This window comes from Balaenoptera physalus, assembly GCF_965194825.1.
Source record: "Balaenoptera physalus genome assembly, chromosome: 11".
Lineage (NCBI taxonomy): Eukaryota > Metazoa > Chordata > Mammalia > Artiodactyla > Balaenopteridae > Balaenoptera > Balaenoptera physalus.
This window is the reverse complement of record NC_138896.1, coordinates 71798963-71820685: the sequence shown is the minus strand read 5'-3', so window position 1 is coordinate 71820685 and position 21723 is coordinate 71798963. Positions and strand designations below refer to the sequence as shown.

General features: G+C 40.3%; 1 protein-coding gene across 1 annotated transcript in view; it reads right to left on the bottom strand.

Moving 5' to 3' along the window:
- The window catches only part of IHO1 (interactor of HORMAD1 1), a 37238-nt gene extending 16447 nt beyond the window's left edge, over positions 1-20791 (bottom strand). The window contains exons 1-3 of the mRNA XM_082413697.1: positions 10798-20791; positions 7745-7919; positions 6542-6705 (exon numbers count right to left, since the gene is read on the bottom strand). Of these exons, the coding sequence (XP_082269823.1) occupies positions 6542-6705; positions 7745-7919; positions 10798-10853 (395 nt within the window). The 5' untranslated portion in view covers positions 10854-20791. The remainder of the gene's footprint in view (positions 1-6541; positions 6706-7744; positions 7920-10797) is intronic.
- Positions 20792-21723: the final 932 nt, after the last annotated feature.

Here is a 21723-nt window from a genome sequence, read left to right as displayed (position 1 = left end):
CGGTGAGCCAGGGCTACTCTTCGTTGAGGTGCATGGGCTTCTCATTGTGGTGGCTTCTCTTGTTGCAGAGCACGGGCTCTAGGTGTGTGGGCTTCAGTAGTTGTGGCACGTGGGCTCAGTAGTTGTGGCACACGGGCTTAGTTGCTCTGCAGCATGTGGGATCTTCCCAGACCAGGGATCAAACCCGAGTCCCCTGCATTGGCAGGCAGATTCTTAATCACTGTGCCACCAGGAAAGTCTGCCTTTTCATTTTCTTTGTTTCGTTTGCTGTGCAGAAACTTTTTACAGTTGACCCTTAAACAACATAGGTTTGATATTCATGGGTCCACTTATATGCAGATTTTTTTCAATAAATATAGTTGGCCCTCTGTGTTCGAGGGTTTTGCTTGTGCAGATTCATGCAACCATGGACAGAAATTTCCATCTGCAGTTGGTTCAGTTTGTGGATTCAAAACCTGAAGATATAGAGGGCTGACTATGGGACTTGAGCATCAGTGGATTTTGGTATGTGTAGGGTCTCCTGGAACCAATCTCCTTTGGATACTGAGGGACGTCTGTAGTTTGATGTAATCCCACTTGTCTATTTTTCCTTTTGTTGCCTGTGCTTTTGGTGTCATATCCAAGACATCATTGCCAGGACCAACATCAAGAAGCTTTTTCCCTATGTTTTCTTCTAGGTGTTCTACGGTTTCAAGTCTCATGTTTAAGTCTTTAATCCATTTTGAGTTGACTTTTGTGTATGGTATAAGATAAGGGTCCTTTTCCATTCTTTTGCATAAGGACCCAGTTTTCCCAACATCATTTGTTGAAAAGATTATCATTATCTCATTGTGTGTTCTTGGCATGTCTCATGCTGTATTAAACATTTAAAACATAACCCCCTAAATGGTCCATATAATAGAATACAGTGCAACCACAGAAATGATTTTGTAGATGAAACAGAAATATAATCATTTAATAATATTAAATTTAAAAAACAGATTGCAAAATAGTCCATAGGAAACAATCCCATTTTTATTTTTGAAAATACACAAAAATAGGGCTTCCCTGGTGGTGCAGTGGTTAAGAATCCGCAGGCCAATGCAGGGGACATGGGTTCAAGCCCTGGTCCGGGAAGATCCCACATGCAGCAGAGCAACTAAGCTCGTGCCCACAACTATTGAGCCTGCACTCTAGAGCCCGCGAGCCACAACTACTGAAGCCCATGCGCCTAGAGCCCATGCTGCACAACAAGAGAAGCCACTGCAATGAGAAGCCCGTGCACCGCAACGAAGAGTAGCCCCTGCTCGCCGCAACTAGAGAAAGCCCGCACGCAGCAACAAAGACCCAACACAGCCAAAAATAATAAATAAATAAAATAAATAAATTTAAAAAGAAAGAAAGAAAATACTCAGAAATAGAGCAGAGTTACATAAAACAGTGTTAGTGGTGGTTCACAGAGTAAGCTGATTCAGAGGCAGACTTGAAAATCTGACAGACCCAAGATCTCTGCCCAAAACTCCCACTCAGTTTAGATGTGCTCCCTTGGATGGAGTCTTTCCTGACGCCCCCAGTCAGAGCTGGAAGCCTGTCCTCAGGACTCCCAAAGCATTCGATGAAACCTCTACTACAGAATCTACAAATTTATACTTAGAGTGAAAAGTCTAGATTCTTTATTTTAGTTTGTTCTGCATCTGACCCTCTTTCCTGTTTGAGGAGTTCCTCAGGTTAGGGATCTTGGGGAGGAGCAGAGTCTCTTTCCTTCTCTTGAGGCTGAGGGTGCCAGAGGCTTGCTTTCTGAGCTTTTCCTGAACCCTGGGCTCTCCCCTCACACATGCCTTGCCAGACTGGGAGTCAGGAGAAAAAGACTGTGAGCTCTCTTTTCTGGTTGCTGTGGCAATAGTAGTAGAAAGATGGAGCGCCATGGGACTGATAAAAGTGTCCAGGACTCGGGACTTCCCTGGTAATCCAGTGGTTAAGACTTCGCCTTCCAGTGCAGGGGGTGCAGGTTCGATCCCTGGTCAGGGAGCTAAGATCCCACATGCCTCGCAGCCAAAAAACAATAAAACAATCACCAAAAAAACCCCCAAAAACATAAAACAGAAGCAATTTTGTAACAAATTCAATAAAGATCTTAAAAAGGGACCACATCAAAAAAAAAAGAAAGAAAGAAAAGTGTCCAGGACTACACTGACTACAATGCAGGGAAGGGTCTAGTGCACTCTGGGCAGGGGTTAGTGGGCAGCAGAATCTGCCCCGGACTAATTTTGAGACTTTGTTTGGGAAGTTGTCCATGGCAGGTAGTTGTTGGCAATTGTACGACTGTGGCAGAAACTTAAATTGGCCTCATTTTCTTCCTTGGAAATTAGATTCCTGATCCTCACCCACCATGCACTGCCACCCAGATAGATGACATTCCCTGACTCCCTTGCATCTAGGTGTGGCCATGTGAGTAAATTTTAGCCACTGTGAGATATAAGCAAAAGTGTTGCATGCAACTTCTAAGAAGAATCCTAGGGAATTCCCTGGCAGTCCAGTGGTTAGGACTCTGTGCTTTCACTGCCGTGGGCCTGGGTTCAATCCCTGGTCGGGGAACTGAGATCCTGCAAGCTACATGGCGTGGCCAAGAAAAAAAAAAAGAATCCTAAAGGGACGGGAAGATACCCTTCTTCCTTCGCTCATCCATCAGCTGTCTGGAACTCTGATGTAACAGCTGGAATTCCAGCAGCCTCCAAGCACTGTGAGGATGGTGGGGGCAGGGGGCAGTCATATTTTAGGGATGGCAGACAACACTGCTGGAAGGAGCCAGATCCTTGAGGTCCATGGAGCCATCATTCTAGCCCTGGACCACACACTTTAGGATGATTCTTGCATTAAAGAAAAATAAACATCTTTAAAAAACTTCTATTATTATAATGAGAATGAGTGTATATACGTCAATGCAGCTGAACATAATCTTAACTAATAAAATGAACCACCCAATATCTTTTAATAACTTTTAACACTTTAAAAAATTTAAATTAACATATGAAATTAATTTGTATGTGTGTGTGTGTGTGTGTGTACACAGTTCTATGAGTTTTAACACAAAATTAGGATTTATGTAACCACCATCACAACCAGGATATAAGACAGTATCCAAAAAAAATCCTTCATGCTGTCTCTTTGTGGTAAAGTCCAGCCCACACCCATAACCCTTGGTAATCACTGATCTGATACCCATCCCTATAGTTTTGCTTTTCTCAGAATGTCATTTAAATGGAATCATAGAGTATGTAACCTTTGTGATTTCTTTCGCTTAGCATAGTGCTCTTGAGATTCAACCATGTTGTTGTATAGCAATAGTTTATTCCTTTTCATTGCTGAGTAGTGTTCCATCGTATGGACATACCATGGTTTGTTTATCCATTCATACATCGAAGGACATTTGGGTTGTGCCCAGTTTTTGGTGATTATGAGCAAGGCTACTATAAACGTTATTGCATAGGCTTCTGTGTAAACATAAATTTTCATTTATCTAGGATAAATACCTAGGAGTAGAACTACAGAGGCATATAGTAAATTATGTTTAATTTTATAAGAAACTGTCCAACTTTTCCAAAGGGGCTGTATCATTTTGCATTTCCACCAGCAAGATTTCCATTTGGTCTATATCCTTGCTCGGCACTTGGTATTGTCAGTTTTTGTTTGTTTTAATTTTAGCCACGCTAACAGATAAGCAGTAATATCTCATTATGATTTCAATTTTTATTTCCAAAATGGCTAATGGTGTTGAGAAACTTTTCATGTATTTATTTGCCATCCATATGTTTTCTTTTTTTAAAAAAAATTTATTTATTTTATTTATTTATTTTTGGTTGTGTTGGGTGTTTGTTGCTGCGTGCAGGCTTTCTCTAGTTGCAGTGAGTAGGGGCTACTCTTCCCTGCGGTGCGTGGGTTTCTCATTGCAGTGGCTTCTCTTGTTGCGGAGCACAGGCTCTAGGCATGTGGGCTTCAGTAGTTGTGGCACACAGGCTCAGTAGTTGTGACTCATGGGCTCTAGAGCACAGGCTCAGTAGTTGCAGCGCACGGGCTTAGTTGCTCCGTGGCATGTGGGATCTTCCCGGACCAGGGCTCGAATCCGTGTCCCCTGCATTGGCAGGTGGATTCTTAACCACTGCGCCACCAGGGAAGTCCCCATGGTTCGTTTTATAATCTATTTGTGGTCCTTAGGTTATTCATTGGTTATGAGACTGATCTGTTTTCTCAAATATGACTGATTAAAAAATAAGAATCTGGGTAATGGATATCCATTGTCTGGTGTGCCCAGCATCCAGCTCTAATGGGGAATTGCTTCTTTCTGCATCCACAAAGTGATTCTGGTGAGGACTTCCAGTCACAGCCCCCTCCCCTCACCCCCCCCGCCACAACCTAATAAACAAGCCCATCAGAAGCTTTCACTAGGATTTTCAAATTGTAACTAAGGGGTGAGAGTCTCTTTTTCTGTGTTAATAGGAAGCTGGTCTCTAGTAGGAGAGAATGAAGTATAGATGGAGAGAGAAGCACAGAAAAGAGACAGATTCTGATTTCATTTCATTCCCTGTCCTTCCCAGATTGGTTAAGAGAGCTAATATATCCTCCTTTTTGTCCAGGCTAGTTTGAGGTGGGTTTTTATGTGAGTCATAACAAATGCAATCTGAATGATTAAGGCTTCTTTTGAGATATCTTAACCTCATATGCCCTTTCTATACATTTGGGAAAACATGTACTTTCAAAACACAATATGTAAATCCATGTCTTATTGATTTGTAGCATCTCTTTATGTTTGAACTCTGTACCATGCCTTATCATTTTCCTCCTTCCAAATTTACAGTGGTATGCTTTCTCTTTCTCATTTAAAAATTTCTCATTCCTCACCACATTTCTGATAAGCACTTATTGACAGAAAACAAGGAATCTAAAATCTTGGGGTTTGTTTTTGCCAGAATTTATTAAAATTATGATTTTTTGCTTAGCATTTAAATCAATATCGTAAGCTTGAAATTTTTTAAATAGAGAAGTGATTCTTCAGTGTCCTTATCATCTGTTCTCTCTATATAAATACTATTTATTTTTTGCCAGCCATCTTGTAAATAAACATTAACAGAAACTCATTTCTGAGAATTCCCTGGCGGTCCAGTGGTTAGGACTCCATGCTCTCAATGCCGAGGGCCTGGGTTCAATCCCTGGTCTGGGAACTAAGATCCCACAAGCCACATGGCCAAAAAAAAAGAAACTCATGTCACTACAAAAAAAAGAAGGAAATGAAAAATGAAATAAAGAAAGGAAGGGAGGGAGGGAGGAAGGAAATATCAAGAAGGACTTAATGTTTCAAAAAAAGTTTTTTTTAGCTACAGAAATCTTATTTGTTTGTTTGTTTATTTGTTTGGCTGCACTGGGTCTTAGTTGCAGTATGCCGGATCTTTTTTTTTAAGTTGCGGCATGTGGGATCTAGTTCCCCTACCAGGGATCAAACCCAGGCCCCCTGCGTTGGGAGCATGGAGTCTTAGCCACTGGACCACCAGGGAAGTGCCTTAGCTACAGAAATCTTGATCAAACAAAATGTAATCCAAAAGCCCAGAGAACAAAAAAATTAAGACTAATTTATCTGAAGCAGTAAGATGAGAGGAGCCTGCTCATCTGCAGTACTCTACAATCGTTATGAGTCCTAGAGCCTAGATTTCCTAGGGGAAAGAAGTCTGTCAGCATCTGGGAAATGTTTATTTATCAGCAGAATCAAACACTTCGTATAGAGCATTTTGCTTTGCTCACTAAAGGAATGTAAATATACAGTGGAAAAGATACTTAATCTTTTAAAGAATTCCTAATTTTAAAGAATTCCTAATCTAGAATTTTTAAAGAAATTCTGGCTCTTTCGACATGAAAGTACTAGTGGTGATGCTAAGTGATACATCTTTACTGTTACAGAAATAATAAAGTATATTTCTGCTTGGGTGTTATGATTTCTATGATACCTAAAGATGTCCTGTTAATAACTTACTACCAAGAAATGAACAAGTTAATTTCCTCAGTGACTGCCACTTATTCATTTGCAAATTAATATAGTAGCCCTAATATTTGCTTATATATATACACACACATATATATGTAGCGAATAAGAATATGTATAAAATTTAGGGTATATCTTTAAAAATACCATTTCAAAGTGAGAAAATCAGCCTGAACTATGACTTAAGAATTCATGTGCTATATTCTTGACCCTAAAACAAATGTTAACTAATTTCCTAATTCTGATGATCTGGAAAAAAAAAAATTAAAGGGCAGAATTTTAGGCAGAATAAATATAACATTACTTGAATATTGCATTTCTCTGAGAAGTTCTTTAGCTTAATATTCAGAGAGACCAAAACTGTGGCAGCCCTAAGTCACACTGACAAGAAAGCAAATAAAGAGTAATTATTAGATGAGCTATAAAGGCAAGAATGCTCTCATGCTGAAACTGAATTTTTCGACTACTGACATTCCATCTTCTGTTTCGCTCAGAAGAGAGGAGCTGTCTCATCCACTTGAAAGGTTTGTGTACCTGTCACATTTGTCTTTTGCACTTTTCTTTTTCTCCTCAAACTGTTCCAAGAGGCCTTTTGATTTTCCAACTGACAAAGGAAGAGGAAATAAGCCTCCATCTTTTGTATCTCTTCCAAACAGCTGAGGTTTTGTTTGGTACTTTGTGAAAATACTAGGTTCACTCTGTTCAGTGGAAAAAAAAAAAAAATCATAGCATTTCACACATAAAAATATTTATAACATGCACTATTATCTATACAAAGCAGAGTCACACTTAAGTGCAAACCATAAAATACAATATAGCATGTAGTATTTCCTTTTTATTTCATATGTACCAGAAAATTATATTAAAACAAAGCAACTCTTTTTACTAATATAATTTCTGCCTTACCAGACCAGAGGTATTTAAAATGTCAGCTAAAATGGCTTAAAATCAATTGCATAAATTTAAAGGCAGCAACAGAAAATTATGCTGTCTTGAGATGATGTGTTAAAGTTTTTATATTAATAAGTTTAACTCAAATTGCTGTTGCTCAGTTGATGATGAACTAGACTTGTTGATAAATTTGACATGTGATGCAGGCATACGGTGAGCCATTTCCTGCATTCTGAGGCAAAACTTACTCTGGAACATTCAGGCAGTACATTTACTCCTTCATATCACTGGGTACCAATTTTTGTACTAAAATATTTATCTCAGATCATACCTTACTAACTTAAAGTATCGACCTAATCTTATTCATTAAGTCCCTATATGATGCAGTTAAGCCTGTGTATAAAGTTAAATCTGGTTCTACATCAAAATAAGTAAATATATAAAAATATTTCTGACTCACAAAAGAAGATAGGCTGGTCTCAAAAAATCAAGAGATTCTGTTCCTCATTCTGGCCCTTATTCATCAACTTAGGCCTCAATATCCTCATCTCCTTCTTCAAGGAGTTAAATGTCATGCAATATTTGGCACTCCCTAGCAGTAGTCAAAGTACTGGCACTATTCTAATATATTGTTTTAGTAATGGAAGAAAATGCAAATATAAACATGTTTACCATTTCACACTACCAAGTCAAATGAGTCACCAGTCAAGCACAAATCTATTTAGGACAGTAATCCTTAGAGATGTACAACTCTAAAATATAACCCAGCAGAATAAGTCTTCTTTACAGTTTATGTCCATAATGACTGTGAAACATGTGCAGAGAAATTCTGGAATTCAGACTTACATCCAGAGAATTCTGTTGTGACTGTTGTGGATGTCTCAGGTGGACACCGAAGTCCAAGGGTGTTGACGGGGTCTCTGAACTTTCTGGACAGAACTGGGATCCAAAAAGGAACTGGGAATCACTGAGACTAGAGTAATCAGTCTGATTATTATTCCAGTTAGATGACTTAGTGGCCCTGAAATTAAGCAAGAAAATACAAGTATATCAAGTGGGCAAATGAAACCATAATTCAAAACTATTTTAGAATATTCTGGGCAGAATGCTAGCTTTTTTTGACCTCCTAGTTCCCTGCACACTGCCAGTACTACCTGTAAAGAAACAAGGAAATTTTGAATGCCAGACATTTCGATTACAACAACCTGGGAACAATCAGATGGAATTTCACACATTAAGGACTAACACCATTATTCCTTGTACTATAACATTATGGACTATAACACCATTTTGGAGATCAAAGTTCACAAAATCTTTAGGGATTAAGAGAACATTGTCTTTTAAAAGGTTGAATTTGTTCATCACTAAGGGAATAGATTAAAAATAAAATATGGCTTATGCATATAACTGATGCAGTAGTCAGAAGCAATAAGCTAGATTTACATATAACCATATGGATAAGTCTCAAAAATATAATTTTTGAGTGCAGAAAAAGTAAAAATTTAATGAACTCTCTCATATATTAATGTAATTTATAAGGCTACATCACACACACCAAACAAGTATGTAACTGAGTATGTAGAAGGTTAATTGGAAGGATACATATTAACTCTCCTAGATTTTGTTGTCTATAGGGAAGGAAAGGAGCAGGATTGGAGGGAGAGAAGGAGCTATAATACAACAAACACAAGATAGACCTAGATATGGACTGAATGTTTGTGTCCTCCCAAAGTTCATGTGTTGAAGCCCTAAGCTCTATTTTGACGGTTTTTGGAAATGGGGCCTTTAGAAGGTAATTAGGGTTTGATGAGGTGAGGAGAGTGGGACCCTCATGATGGGATTAGTGCCCTTTTTAAAAAAAAAAAAAAAGAGGGTGGGGGTGGGGAGGGGGAATGGGGAGGTTAGTTTTTAAAATTTATTTACTTATTTATTTATTTATTTATCTTTGGCTGTGTTGGGTCTTCGTCTCTGCACGAGGGCTTTCCCTAGTTGCGGCAAGCGGGGGCCACTCCTCATCGCGGTGCGCAGGCCTCTCACCATCGCAGCCTCTCTTGTTGCAGAGCACAGGCTCCAGATGCGCAGGCTCAGTAGCTGTGGCTCACAGGCCCAGGTGCTCTGCGGCACGTGGGATCCTCCCAGACCAGGGCCCGAACCCGTGTCCCCTGCATTGGCAGGCGGACTCTCAACCACTGCACCACCAAGGAAGCCCCTAGTGTCCTTTTAAGAAAGGACCAAAGAGCTTGCCCTCATTCCTTCTCTCTCCACCATGTGAGGACACAGAAAAAGGCAGCTGTCTGCAAGCCAAGAAGGGAGTCCTCACCCAAAACCAATCATGCTGGCATAGGGTTCCAAGACTTTCAATCTTCAGAACCGTGAGAAAATAAATTTCTGTTGTTTAAGCCATCCAGTTTATTGTACTCTGTTATGGCAGCCCAAGCAGACTAAAATAGGCCTCATCCAGACTGAAGAATATGATCAACTCAGGTTTGCACACAGAAAGATCCATTAAACATTGTGTTATTCCCTTTCACACTTTTAGTGTCTTATCCTTGCTTGTTCTAAATACTTCCAGCTGTGGACTTCCAACTTGCTTCCCATGGATACCTATGCCAGTCTAAATCTCACATATGAAGGGGATAATGATATTGATAATGATACAATCACACTTGAACACAGTGTACTAAGCCTACTACAGAGACAGCACAGAAGTGGACAGACAAGTAAAACATATAGTCTTCAAGTTTTTACTTGAAAGACAACTCAGTAACAATTTGTGTTACTTAATGCTGTTGTGTAACCCAAGAAAACATGCTTTTCATTAAAACACACACATGCAGATCATTCCTTTTCCAAATGTTAGATTTAAAATAGATAGCCTATAAGTACATATTCTAAGCTAAAGCTATCATTATTTATTAATACAAGGCAAAAAGAAACCCTACTTGTTCAGAACAGAGAAATTATTTTGACTCATAGAATCATTTTCTAAGATTAGCTAAGGTAATAGACTGCACACATATAATATGGTTTGCATAATCACTGCTCAAAATAGCTAAATAGCTCTCTGTGACTCCCCTCTTAGGTCAAAGAGAATAATTAGCTGGGCTGGAAAAGAAACAGCTCTGTAAGCCTACAGAAGTCCTGTAGGATTTACATCTTAAAGCTATGATCTGGAATTAAGCATAGATTTTTTTCCCCCTACTCTGTATCAACTGTAAGCTCTTTTTTTCTTTTTAAGAAAAATAACAACAACAACAATGTTTTAGGTTTTTTGCTGTCTTTAGGAAGGTGTTAGGAAGAAAAGAAACTATCCAATGATAAAAGCATACCAAAACAATTGGAAATCCCTTAATATATACTACTTCTGGGGTACGCCCACCAAGTTAGCAATGGCAGGCCTACTATATGGCTAGTGGACACCAATCTAAGTACCTCAGTGGAGTAGTAGAGCAGGCAGTATCTCAATGAGCCCTGTCAACAGATGGAGTGGTTCTTGATTTCATGGTGCCTACAAATTGTACTACACAATTGAACACTTATCTGAACATTGTCTTGAGTTTGATCCTTGCTGTTTCAATAGCAATTGCTCCAAATGAGGTGAGAGTTTCCAGATGCTGGACCATGTCTAACTCTCATAGTCCCTAGGTCCAGTGCTGGACAGTCATTACTCAATTAACACACATAGCCATTGATACTGCTTTTATAATCAGAAAATAGGCAAAAGGAAAAAGACAAATATGGGAGGGTGCAGTGGTGACAAGAGAGGGGAAGAGAAAGGGAAGAAGCTATATCAGGTAACCCTATTACTATAAACTAATAGGAAGGGGAGCCTGTTTCTATGAAATCAATGCAACTATAAGATCCTCTTAAGTATCAGAGTATATAACCAGAAAACTTACCCAGAGCCTGAGGGAATACTGAGCATCTCTTTGATATTCCAGATATTAAAATTCATGTCTTACAATTATTCCTTTTAAAAAGAAGAGAGGAACATTAATTTAAAAGGTTAATATACTATAATTTTTTCCAAAGATTACTTTACTGGTGACTATTATATGTAGACGAGGACATCTCAGCAGTTATATTCGCATCCAACTGGTGAAAATTCCCATAACCTATGTGCCAGAAATAGGTTTTGTGGTTTGTTTGTTTTGGAGTTTTTTTGCAGTTAAATTGCATACAAATTCCCCTCCTTAATACCAGAAAGAGCCCAGCCACCTGTGAAACAGTAAATTTGCCTTCCGTCCTTTGCTCTCTTGTTTCTTGTTCTGCCACCCTACTAATAATCTGCTTTTAGCAAAAGACCAATAAACACCTCTTTCATTGCCTATACAATGAATGACTTAATCTATAACCTTTCCCAAGAAGACTTATTCTTCTCAGTCCATAGGATATTGGAATGCCAAGAGAGCTGTGGAATTTGGGCAGTAAGAAGCTAGTTGAAGAGTGAGTGCTTTGGGCAAAAGTGCCTTCCCACACCTCTTACAAGCAGTGTCCTACTCTGCTCACTGCCAATCCAACATACTGTGTAATACAGTTCATTATGATGATCATTGAGCCTGGATTTTATGAAACAAGCCCAATTTCTAAATTTTGTCTCCCTGATCCCACAGAACATTCACATCTATCAGATTGTATATTACCATTGAAGGCATCAGAAAATGATTCCCACACATATGACATCCCCAATATAGATCAAGATAAAATGAAACATAAGTTCTTAACAAATATAGATATTTTAGTATACTTTTCATATACTTTAACCTTGTTTAGAGAAATTTGTTACATTGAAGTTTTCTAATTTTCTAGAAAAATAGATGCATTTGTGTGTTTATAACCACTTATTTTACAAGAATGTTAAGTGTATAGGCCACAGAATCAAAGGGCTAAAGGTAGTACTATTTATGCAGCATCTACTATGTGCCAGGCACAGTACTAGATACACTGCAGGATGCAAGGTTAATGATTTTGTGAGGCAGGTGTTGTTATCCCCATTAAAAGTTTGTGAAGACTCAGATAGGCTAAATAATTAGCTCAAGTTCTCTCCAATAATTAGAGGTAAGTAGGTTCTATGCTAGGTCATCCCAGTACCAAAGTCCATGCTGTTTCAAGCACACCAGACTCTTGTTTCTCAACACTGCCTCTCTTTTAGGTACTTTCTAGAAACAGAAGCTCTGGATTTCTTCCTTGATGAGCAGCAGGGTAATGACTTGAAAGGTTATGGCTTTAGAGGAACTAGATCAAGGTTCAGATCCTGACTCTTGTATTTATAAATGGTGTGAACTTGGGCAAATTAGTTAACTTCTTTGAATCTGTTTCCTCATCAGTTAAATAAAGATAACACCTACCTTTAAGTGTGGGGGTAGGGATTCAAGATCATGAATATATATTGCCTGGATATGGACACTGGCACTTATTAAGTTCTTCTTAATTACTTTCTCAGAGACTGTGGCTTCACCATTTTCAAACAAATCCATGGTTTCCTGGGGCCTTTCATATGCACCTGCTCTCAGTTGTTCAAAGGACTCTCATTCATAATACACCAAGTGTCTCACATTCACCCTCGCTGAGAATAAAGTTGCTACAGGGTTGGGACTAAATATCACAGTTAATTTTTTGTCTCAACCTTACTGAACACAGTTTAGATAATTTCCTCTTTGTAGACTACCTTCAAAGAAGTTCAGTGCAATATTACTTTCCCATGATGCAAATAAATTAATAAAATACCTCATTGAGATGAAAACTGAAGAAAATTCATTTAAAAAACTGGCAATAGGGCTTCCCTGGTGGCGCAGTGGTTGAGAATCCGCCTGCCAATGCAGGGGATACGGGTTTGATCCCTGGTCCGGGAAGATCCCACATGCTGCGGAGCAACTAAGCCCGTGCGCCACAACTACTGAGCCTGTGCTCTGGAGCCCGTGAGCCACAACTACTGAAGCTCGCGCGCCTACAGCCCGTGCTCCACAACGAGAGAAGCCACCACAATAAAAAGCCCACGCACTGCAATGAAGACCCAACACAGCCAAAAATAAATAAATAAATTTATTTTTTTAAAAAAAACTGGCAATAAGAAAAAAAAACTGGCAATATTGTCCAGCTTGGTTCACAGGTAAATTTTACGAAACATTTATGGAAGAAATTATACTAATTCTCTATAATCTCGTCCAAGAGATAGAAGCAGAGGGAACACTTTCTAGCTCATTCTATGAGCCCAGCATTACCCTAATAATATAACCAGACAAAGACATTACAAAAAAAACTACAGACCAGTATGTCTCATGAACATAGATGCAAAGTCCTCAACAAATTATTAGCAAATTGAATCCAACAATGTATAGGAAGAATTATACACAACAACCAAGTCATGCAAGGCTAGTTCAACATTTGAAAAATCAATTAATATAATCCATCACATCAACAGGCTAAAGAAGAAAAATCATATAACCATATCAATAAATACAAAAAAAGCGTTTGATAAAATCCAACACCCATTCATGATAAAAACTCTCAACAAAGTAAAAACTAGAGGGGAACTTCCTCAACTTGATAGAAAACATCTATCCCAAAACCCAAAGCTAACATCATACTTTTTTTTTTTCATTTTCATTGGAGTATAGTTAATTTACAATGTTGTGTTAACATCATACTTAATGGTGAGAAACTAAAAGCTTTCCCATTAAGATCAGGAACAAGGCAAGGCAAGGATGTCTCCTCACCTCTCAACACATCATATTGGCACATGATCAGTTAGACAAACCAGTAGACCAGCAATAGATCTATTTGAAAATGGAAATGTAGTATGCATATGATAAAGGTAGTATCTCAGATATATTGGGGAGAGATAAACATTTTAAAAAGTAGAGTTGGGATAACTGAATGGCTATATGAAAAAATAATCGGATCTAGTCCTTTCACCATATACTACAAAATATTCCCAATGGATCAAAGATAAAATAATAATGAAACCATAAAAGCACTGGGGTGGGGGAACTGGTAAATTCCTCTATAGCCTGGAAGTGGGGAAAACTTTGACTCAAAGTCCAGAACAAAAAAATCACTGACAAATTTGACTACATAAAAATTTTAAAAAGAAAATTTTGTATCACATAAAAGTTATAGAAAATGGTCAGGACATACGAGCCAACAGTTCACAGTAAAAGAAACACAAAGGCCCTTATATGGGAATTCCCTGGCGGTCCAGTGGATAGAACTCCTTGCTTTCACTGCTGCGGGTGCGGGTTCAATCCCTGGTTGGGAAACTAAGACCCTGCAGCCGAGTGGCACAGCCAAACAAAGAAAGAAACAAAACAAAACAAAACAAAACAACCCACAAAAGCCTTTATATATATATGTGAAAATATGGGCAATCTCACTCACATTAAGCGAGATACAAATTAAATCATACTGAGACTATTTTCTTTCCTATGAAATTGGTAGAAATCCAAGTATGATGATGTATTCTGTTACTGAGGCTGTGAGGAAAGAAGCACTGTCATGCACCTCTGGTGGGAAGGCCAAATGGTATTTCTCTGTGGAGGAGAATTTGGCATTATCTAGGACATATATATGTATTCAGCGTTTAATCCAGCAATCCTACCTCTAGAGATCTATCCCAATAATACTATGGCAAAAACACAAAATTGTATATACACATGCCTTTTCAGTGCAACACTATCTTATTATAGCAAGACGAGAACCAACCCAATATCCATCAACTGGGGAATAGTTGAACAAACTACGGTACACTCACACAATGGAGTTTTATGGAGCTGTTAAAAGGAGTAAGGAAGATTTCTTCTATATACTCTGGCAGTGACCTCCAGGATATATTGCTAAGTTAAAAACAGCAAGGTGAAGAACAGTGTGTGTGGTATGCAGTTATTTCATCCAAGAAAAGGCAGGGTAATATGAATATAAATACACACACACAAATGTGCTTATATTTTTCTTAAAAAGGGAGGAAAGAAGGGAAGGAGTGAGGGAGGGACATATAGAGAAGATAGATAAACTGAAAACCAATAAAAATGTTTATCTTTAGGGGGTAGAGAGGCTAGAGATGGAAGCTAAGCTAGACCTCTCCAAATGTAGCAGCTTTCAGTTTCAACTTTAGAATTATGTAAGTATCGTTACATGCAGTCACACAATTAAAATTAAATCAAAATGAGGGAAAAAAGTAATCCCAGCAAAGAAGCAAAGTGAAACAAGCAAGGTGGTGATTGAGCCCCACAGAGAGAGTTTATTTCTTATGCCTCTAAATATGGTGATGTGACTCCACATCCCTGGTGGAGCGTATCCTAAGGAAAAAATGAGCAACACAGGAATCTGTGTATCTGTTTTCATATATATATATATTGCAAATAAATAATTATATTAATGTCATTGGGAATCAAAATTCTCAGTGTATGATAAAAGAGATACAAATATAAAATCAATGACAAAGTTAAACAAAAACCCTATCATCCTATGTTTGAAATAAATTGAAAAATCATTAACTCCTGATGTATTATTCTCTTTAAAAATATGTTTCATAGCTCCGTCCACTGAAAATGCCAGGAAATAATGACCAACCTTATTACCCAGATTTGGGTCTTGAAATACCATTCCTCACTAAAAGGAACCAGGTCTGGGGCAGGAAATGTGCAAGATGAGTCTTAGACATCGCGTTGTACCAGACAACAAGGAAGTTATCAAAGATTACTAGGACCAAAGACTACAAGAGAGCTAACTTAAAGGGGCTTTCTCTGTTAAATTTATAATTATATTTTTAAAAACCCTCATCAGTCACTTTGGAGGATAGGTAACCAACTCATTATTCTGAAAACTGGTAGGGAAAGAATCTATAATTACCTTACCTTTCTAAACTGTATCTTGGGGTAACCAATATATAGATGAGAAAAAGTTCTTCTTTATAGAAGTATTCCTGCTAGTAAACATAGAATAAATGGTAGAATTAGATCATCATCATTTTGGAGCCCTAATGAAAATAAAGGATCTAGTAAATGATCATTAATGGCTGCTAAAACCAAGATGTGAAGGGCTGATAAGGGTACTTGATAATGGATAGATCAGGCTGGCAACACCTAAACCTCTGGATTGATCTTTTCATCACAAAGAAAGACCCAGACTTAGTATGCACCTCCTGATGAGGTTCAACAGGAGGTTCCCAGCATTATCAAAGAAGTATACATACCAAAAATATTGATCCTTAATTTGATTAAGCTTCCAGATGTAAGGATTAGTTTACAGAAAATACAGGGGTTAAATGGCACAAAATGAATGCAATTAGCAAAATCCAGAGAGTGGGAAATTCTACAGTTTAAATGACCCTATTCTTTCAACCCATAAAAGGCAAGAGGAAAGAAGGTGTGGAAGACTATAGATTTAAAGAGTTGTATAGGGACTTCCTTGGTTGCACAGTGGTTAAGAATCCGCCTGCCAATGCAGGGGACATGGGTTCGATCCCTGGTCTGGGAAGATCCCACATGCCGTGAAGCAACTAAGCCCGTGCACGACAACTACTGAGCCTGCACTCTAGAGCCCCCGAGCTACAACTACTGAAGCCCACATGCCCTAGAGCCCGCAGCCCAGCCGCAACTACTGAGCCCACGTGTTCTAGGGCCCACGTGCCTCAACTACTGAGCCCATGTGCTGCAACTACTAAAGCCCGTGCACCTAGAGCCTGTGCTGCACAGCAAGAGAAGCCACCGCAATGAGAAGCCTGCTCACCACAACAAAGAGTAGTCCCTGCTTGCCGCAACTAGAGAAAGCCCGCATGCAGTAACAAAGACCCAACGCAGCCAAAAAAAAACCAAAAAAAAAAAATTTTTTTTTTAATTAAAAAAGAAGAGATGTATAAGTCACATCAACCAAGTACACTTGACCTTGAACAATGCAGGGGTTAAGGGCACCAACCCTCAGTGCAGTTGAAAATCCAGGTATAACTTATAACTGGCTCTCCGTATATGTGGTTCCTCCACATCTGCAGTTCCACATCCCAGGACTCAACCAACTGCTTGTGTAGTACTGTAGTATTTACTATTGAAAAAAATCCATGTATAAGTGGACCTGTGATGTTCAAACCTGTGTTGTTCAAGGGTCAACTGTACAGGTCCACTTATTCTGGATCCTGAATTGTAGGAAAACAATCAAGGAAATTTAAACATTGACTAGTTACTTAATGATATTAAGAAATTGTCATTTTAAGTATGATCATGATATTTTGGTTATGATAAAAACGGAGTCTTTATCTTTATATATACCTAAGTTTTAAATGGATGAAATAATCTAATTTTTTTGTGCTTTGCTTTAAAACAATGGAGATGGGCTTGGGCAGCTGGGGAAGGGTACAGACTGGCCTTGGGTTGATAATTGTTGAAGCTAGGTGACAGGTACATTGGAGTTCATTCATCAACAATCTCTACTTTTATATATTTGAAATTTCCCACAATAAAAAGTGAATAAATGAGTAAATACCTTGTATTAGCTGACAACTCCCAAAGTTGCTACCTCTAGCCCAGACCCTACTCCTGAAATTCAGACTCCTATATTCAACTGCTGACTTGACATCTCTACTTGGATGACTAATATGCACCTAAAACTTAACATGTCCAAAACCGAGATCATTATCTTTCCTCTCAAACATTCCCCATCTAGTCTTCCCATTCTAGTTAATGGCAACTTCATCTTTCCAGTTGCTCAGGCCAAGACCTGAGAGTCCTCCTTGACTCCTCTTTCTCAAATCCAATCTTTAAGCAAATACTAAGGTAATTCCTACAAAACATATCCAGAAGTTTAACTGGGTATCCTGTTTTTTTTTTTAATTATTTATTTATTTATTTATTTATTTATGGCTGTGTTGGGTCTTCGTTTCTGTGCGAGGGCTTTCTCTAGTTGCGGCAAGTGGGGGCCACTCTTCATCGCGGTGCGCGGGCCTCTCACTATCGCGGCCTCTCTTGCTGCGGAGCACAAGCTCCAGACGCGCAGGCTCAGTAATTGTGGCTCATGGGCCCAGTTGCTCTGCGGCATGTGGGATCTTCCCAGACCAGGGCTCGAACCCGTGTCCCCTGCATTGGCAGGCAGACTCTCAACCACTGCGCCACCAGGGAAGCCCATCCTGTATTTTTATTTGCTATATCTGACAACCTCATTCCACTGCCACAAGCTTGGATTACCGCAATCCAAACTGGTCTCCCTGATTTCACCCTTGTTCCAAGTTATAGTCTCTTCTCTAGGAAAGGGTGGAAGTTACTCCAACCATAAGTCAGATCATATTACCCCTTTGTTCAAACTCTTCACTGCAGCCAGAGTTCTCATGGTTTTCTTCTGTGTCCTCTGCAATCTTCCCTTAACCTTGCCTCTCTCCCACTTACACTCCATTCCATACCTTTATGGGGCTCCTCACTATTGCTCTCCCTTACTTGATACACACCAGCTTCAGATCCCTTGCCCATTCTGTTCCTTCTTGGTTTACTCCTTCCTCAGATATCAGCATAATAGGCTACCCCACCTCCTTCAGGTATTCTCTCAAATTATTTATTCAAAAATGTAAAACCTCAATAATCACTATGGGGAATACCCTGGAGGTCCAGTGGTTAGCACTCCGCACTTCCACTGCAGGGGGGCATGGGTTGGATCCCTGGTCAGGGAACTAGGATCCTGCATGCCACGTGGCGCGGCCAAAAATAAATAAATAAATAAATAAAAATAATAATCACTATGTCTCTCCCCTGCTTTTTCTCCACCCTATCATTCTAATACACTACATATTTTATGAATTTATCTTATTTTGCCTGTCTCAGCATGCACACCCATGCCTACCAGAATGTAATTTTAAGCTCTTTGAGGATAGGAATTTTTGTACACTGCTATATCCTCAAAATCTAGAAATTGTGCTGGCAAATAATAGGTGCTCAGAAAATATTTATTGTTAAATGAGTAACTAAATAGGAACTAAATTACAATAATGGAGCAAAACTTTCCAAGTATCCACAAATTTAAAATATATGGAGACTTCCCTGGTGGTCCAGTAGGTAAGACTCTGCGCTCCCAATGCAGGGGTCCCCTGTTCGATCCCTGGTCGGAGAACTAGATCCCGCATGCGTGCTGCAACTAAGAAGTCTGCATGCCGCAACTGAAGATTCCCCATGCCGTAACTAACACCAGGCACAATCAAAATAAATAAATAAATAAATAATTCAAAAAATATATATGATTTGTTTTCAGTTATTGCATTTCAAGTCTCTAGATCATCACAAATTTTATTATATATTTTAATAAAGGAGATGAAGTAAATATGGGATTCCTGAGTCTCATGTTTACTTATTTCTTTGATAGTCGAGTTTTTTTCTTCCATTCACACTAGCAGAATTTCCTCCATCTAAAGTCTAGATTTAGAATCCAGACAATTTTTGGACTTCCCTGGTGGCGCAGTGGTTAAGAATCCGCCTGCCAATGCAGGGGACACGGGTTTGAGCCCTGGTCTGGGAAGATCCCACATGCCGGGGAGCAACTAAGCCCGTGCGCCACAGCTACTGAACCTGCACTCTAGAGCCCAGGATCCACAACTACTGAAGCCCGTGCGCCACAACTACTGAAGCCCACGCGCCTAGAGCTTGTGCTCCGCGACAAGAGAAGCCACCGCAATGAGAAGCCAGTGCACAGCAACAAAGAATAGCCCCCGCTTGATGCAACCAGAGAAGACCCGTGCACAGTGATGACCCAACGCAGCCAAAAATAAATAAATAAATAAATTTATTAAAAAAAAAAAAGAATCTAGACAATTTTATACATACCACTATAAGGCCATTATTTAAGGCCATTATAACTACGTATAGATAATAAATCCTCTATTGTCTTCCATTTCTGTTTATGCTGAGAGGAGAGTAATTTATATAGCATGTGGTTTGGGGTTTAGAATGACTACTCCCCAGGTTCCAGACCTAACTTACTCTTAAGAGGTTTCTTAAATGTGGTTGAAGAAATTCCATGGTTACAGCGACTATGCTTAACGACCACCTGGGGCTTGATGTGCTCAGTCTCAGGTTTACCTGTCCTCTCTGCATTCACCTGTCACCATGCTATCTGTATACATGCTTTTATATTCTCAGAGGGCAGCGCTCCTTGCAGATGCTAGTACAACACGAGTAATGAAGAGGTAGTCATTCTTAGGTAGGACCTTAGCCATTCTAAGGTAAATAAAAACTGAAATGCACATATTAAAAACTTTCAAGGGCAGAGTTCCCTCTCTCTCTTATCCCCCAATCCCATTAAAGGAAGCATAAAAGGAAGAGAAAGGTTTCAGTGCACGCGACTATTTCCACAAGAAGGGCCTTGGCACGGTGATGGGCAGGGAGGAGTACGTGGGCCGAAGAGGGTGTCCTGTGTCCTAAGGGGCACAGAGCCCTCCCATCTGACCCGGTCTTCAACTCTGAGAATCCTGAGGCCACGGTGCGAGGCCTTCCAAGGGCCCCTACGGCTCCTCCATTTGGCTACAGGTTAAACTAGTCTCTCCCTCAGACTTTGTGGCCCCTCTGGCCTCCACCAGGCCCGCCTCAACCTCGTACAGTCACTCTCTCTCATTTTCAGTCTCTTCTTTTCTACCAGGAGACATGCTCTGGGCTCCCAGAGTAAATCATTCCTTGTTTCCAGAGACCTCCAAGGGATTTTCCGTCATAATAATCAAAGACCAATCCCAGTGGGTTTCCCTGGGTTCCGGTTCACCCTGACTTCCGGGGCGTACTCTCTTTCTCTCGTCTCTGAGGCAGACCAGGAGGCTGTGGTCCCCAGCGCATCTGGCGAAAACAGCTCTCCAAGGATAAGCACTTAAGTCAAGTTCCTTGAAGAGCCAGGGTGGTCTTTCATCACAGGGAAAGGAAGGGCGACTAGGCACTCAAAGGTAAGACAAGTGAAGAAGCCAGCGCCCTGGGAAACTCCTTGAGATCCCCGGGAATCCCGAACCCATCCGCGAGGACCCGACGGCTCCCCACCCCCACCCCCCCCCACCTTCACCCTACCCCGCTCCAGCCGGCCCTGTCCAAACCCCTCCGGCCTCCACCTCTGAGGGCCGGCTCGCGCCCGACCTGGGGTTGCGGGGATCTGCCTCGAGGCCACTTGGTCCCGCGGAGGCAGCCTAAGCTGCGTGGCCACGCCCCCAGGGCGCGCTCTGACCAATGAGAGTTACTCCTCGCCCCCTGGGCCCCGCCCCCGCTACGGCACGCTACTAACGGTTTTAACGGTCCTAACGGTTTCAACCGTTAACCATTTAATCGTGGGCCTGGCCTGCTGACCTACATTTCGCCAGGCACCGGTGTGCAACACACCCACCCACGCGCACCTCACGAGATGGACCCTCACACCTCCACACTCACACCCTGCAGTCCACCCACACCTCACCAGGCATCTTTAGCCGATGCAGACCCTCTCAGTAGTCAACTTAATGCACAGTAGTTATAGATGGCTGGCTAAGTCATGAAATGGGATGAGATCACCAATGAAGGAGTATGGATGGAAAACAGATTGTATTGAGTCCTAGGACACACAACGTTTAGAGGCTTAGATGAGGAAAAAGCAGCAAAGGAGCCAGAGTGGGAGTGGTTAGGGAAAGGGGAGGAACCCCAGGAGAGTGAGGTGCTGTGGAAGCCACTTGGACCATCCTTCAAAGAGGAGGAGGTTAGCTGTGTCAAATGCTGCTGATGAGTCAAGGAAAATGAGGAGTGAGAATTAATTATTGGTGACCTTGAAGGGAGCAGTTTTAGTGATGTAGTGGGGACAAAAACCTGATTGGTGTGTGGTTTCAAAAGACATCACTGATAAAGGACTGGTATCCA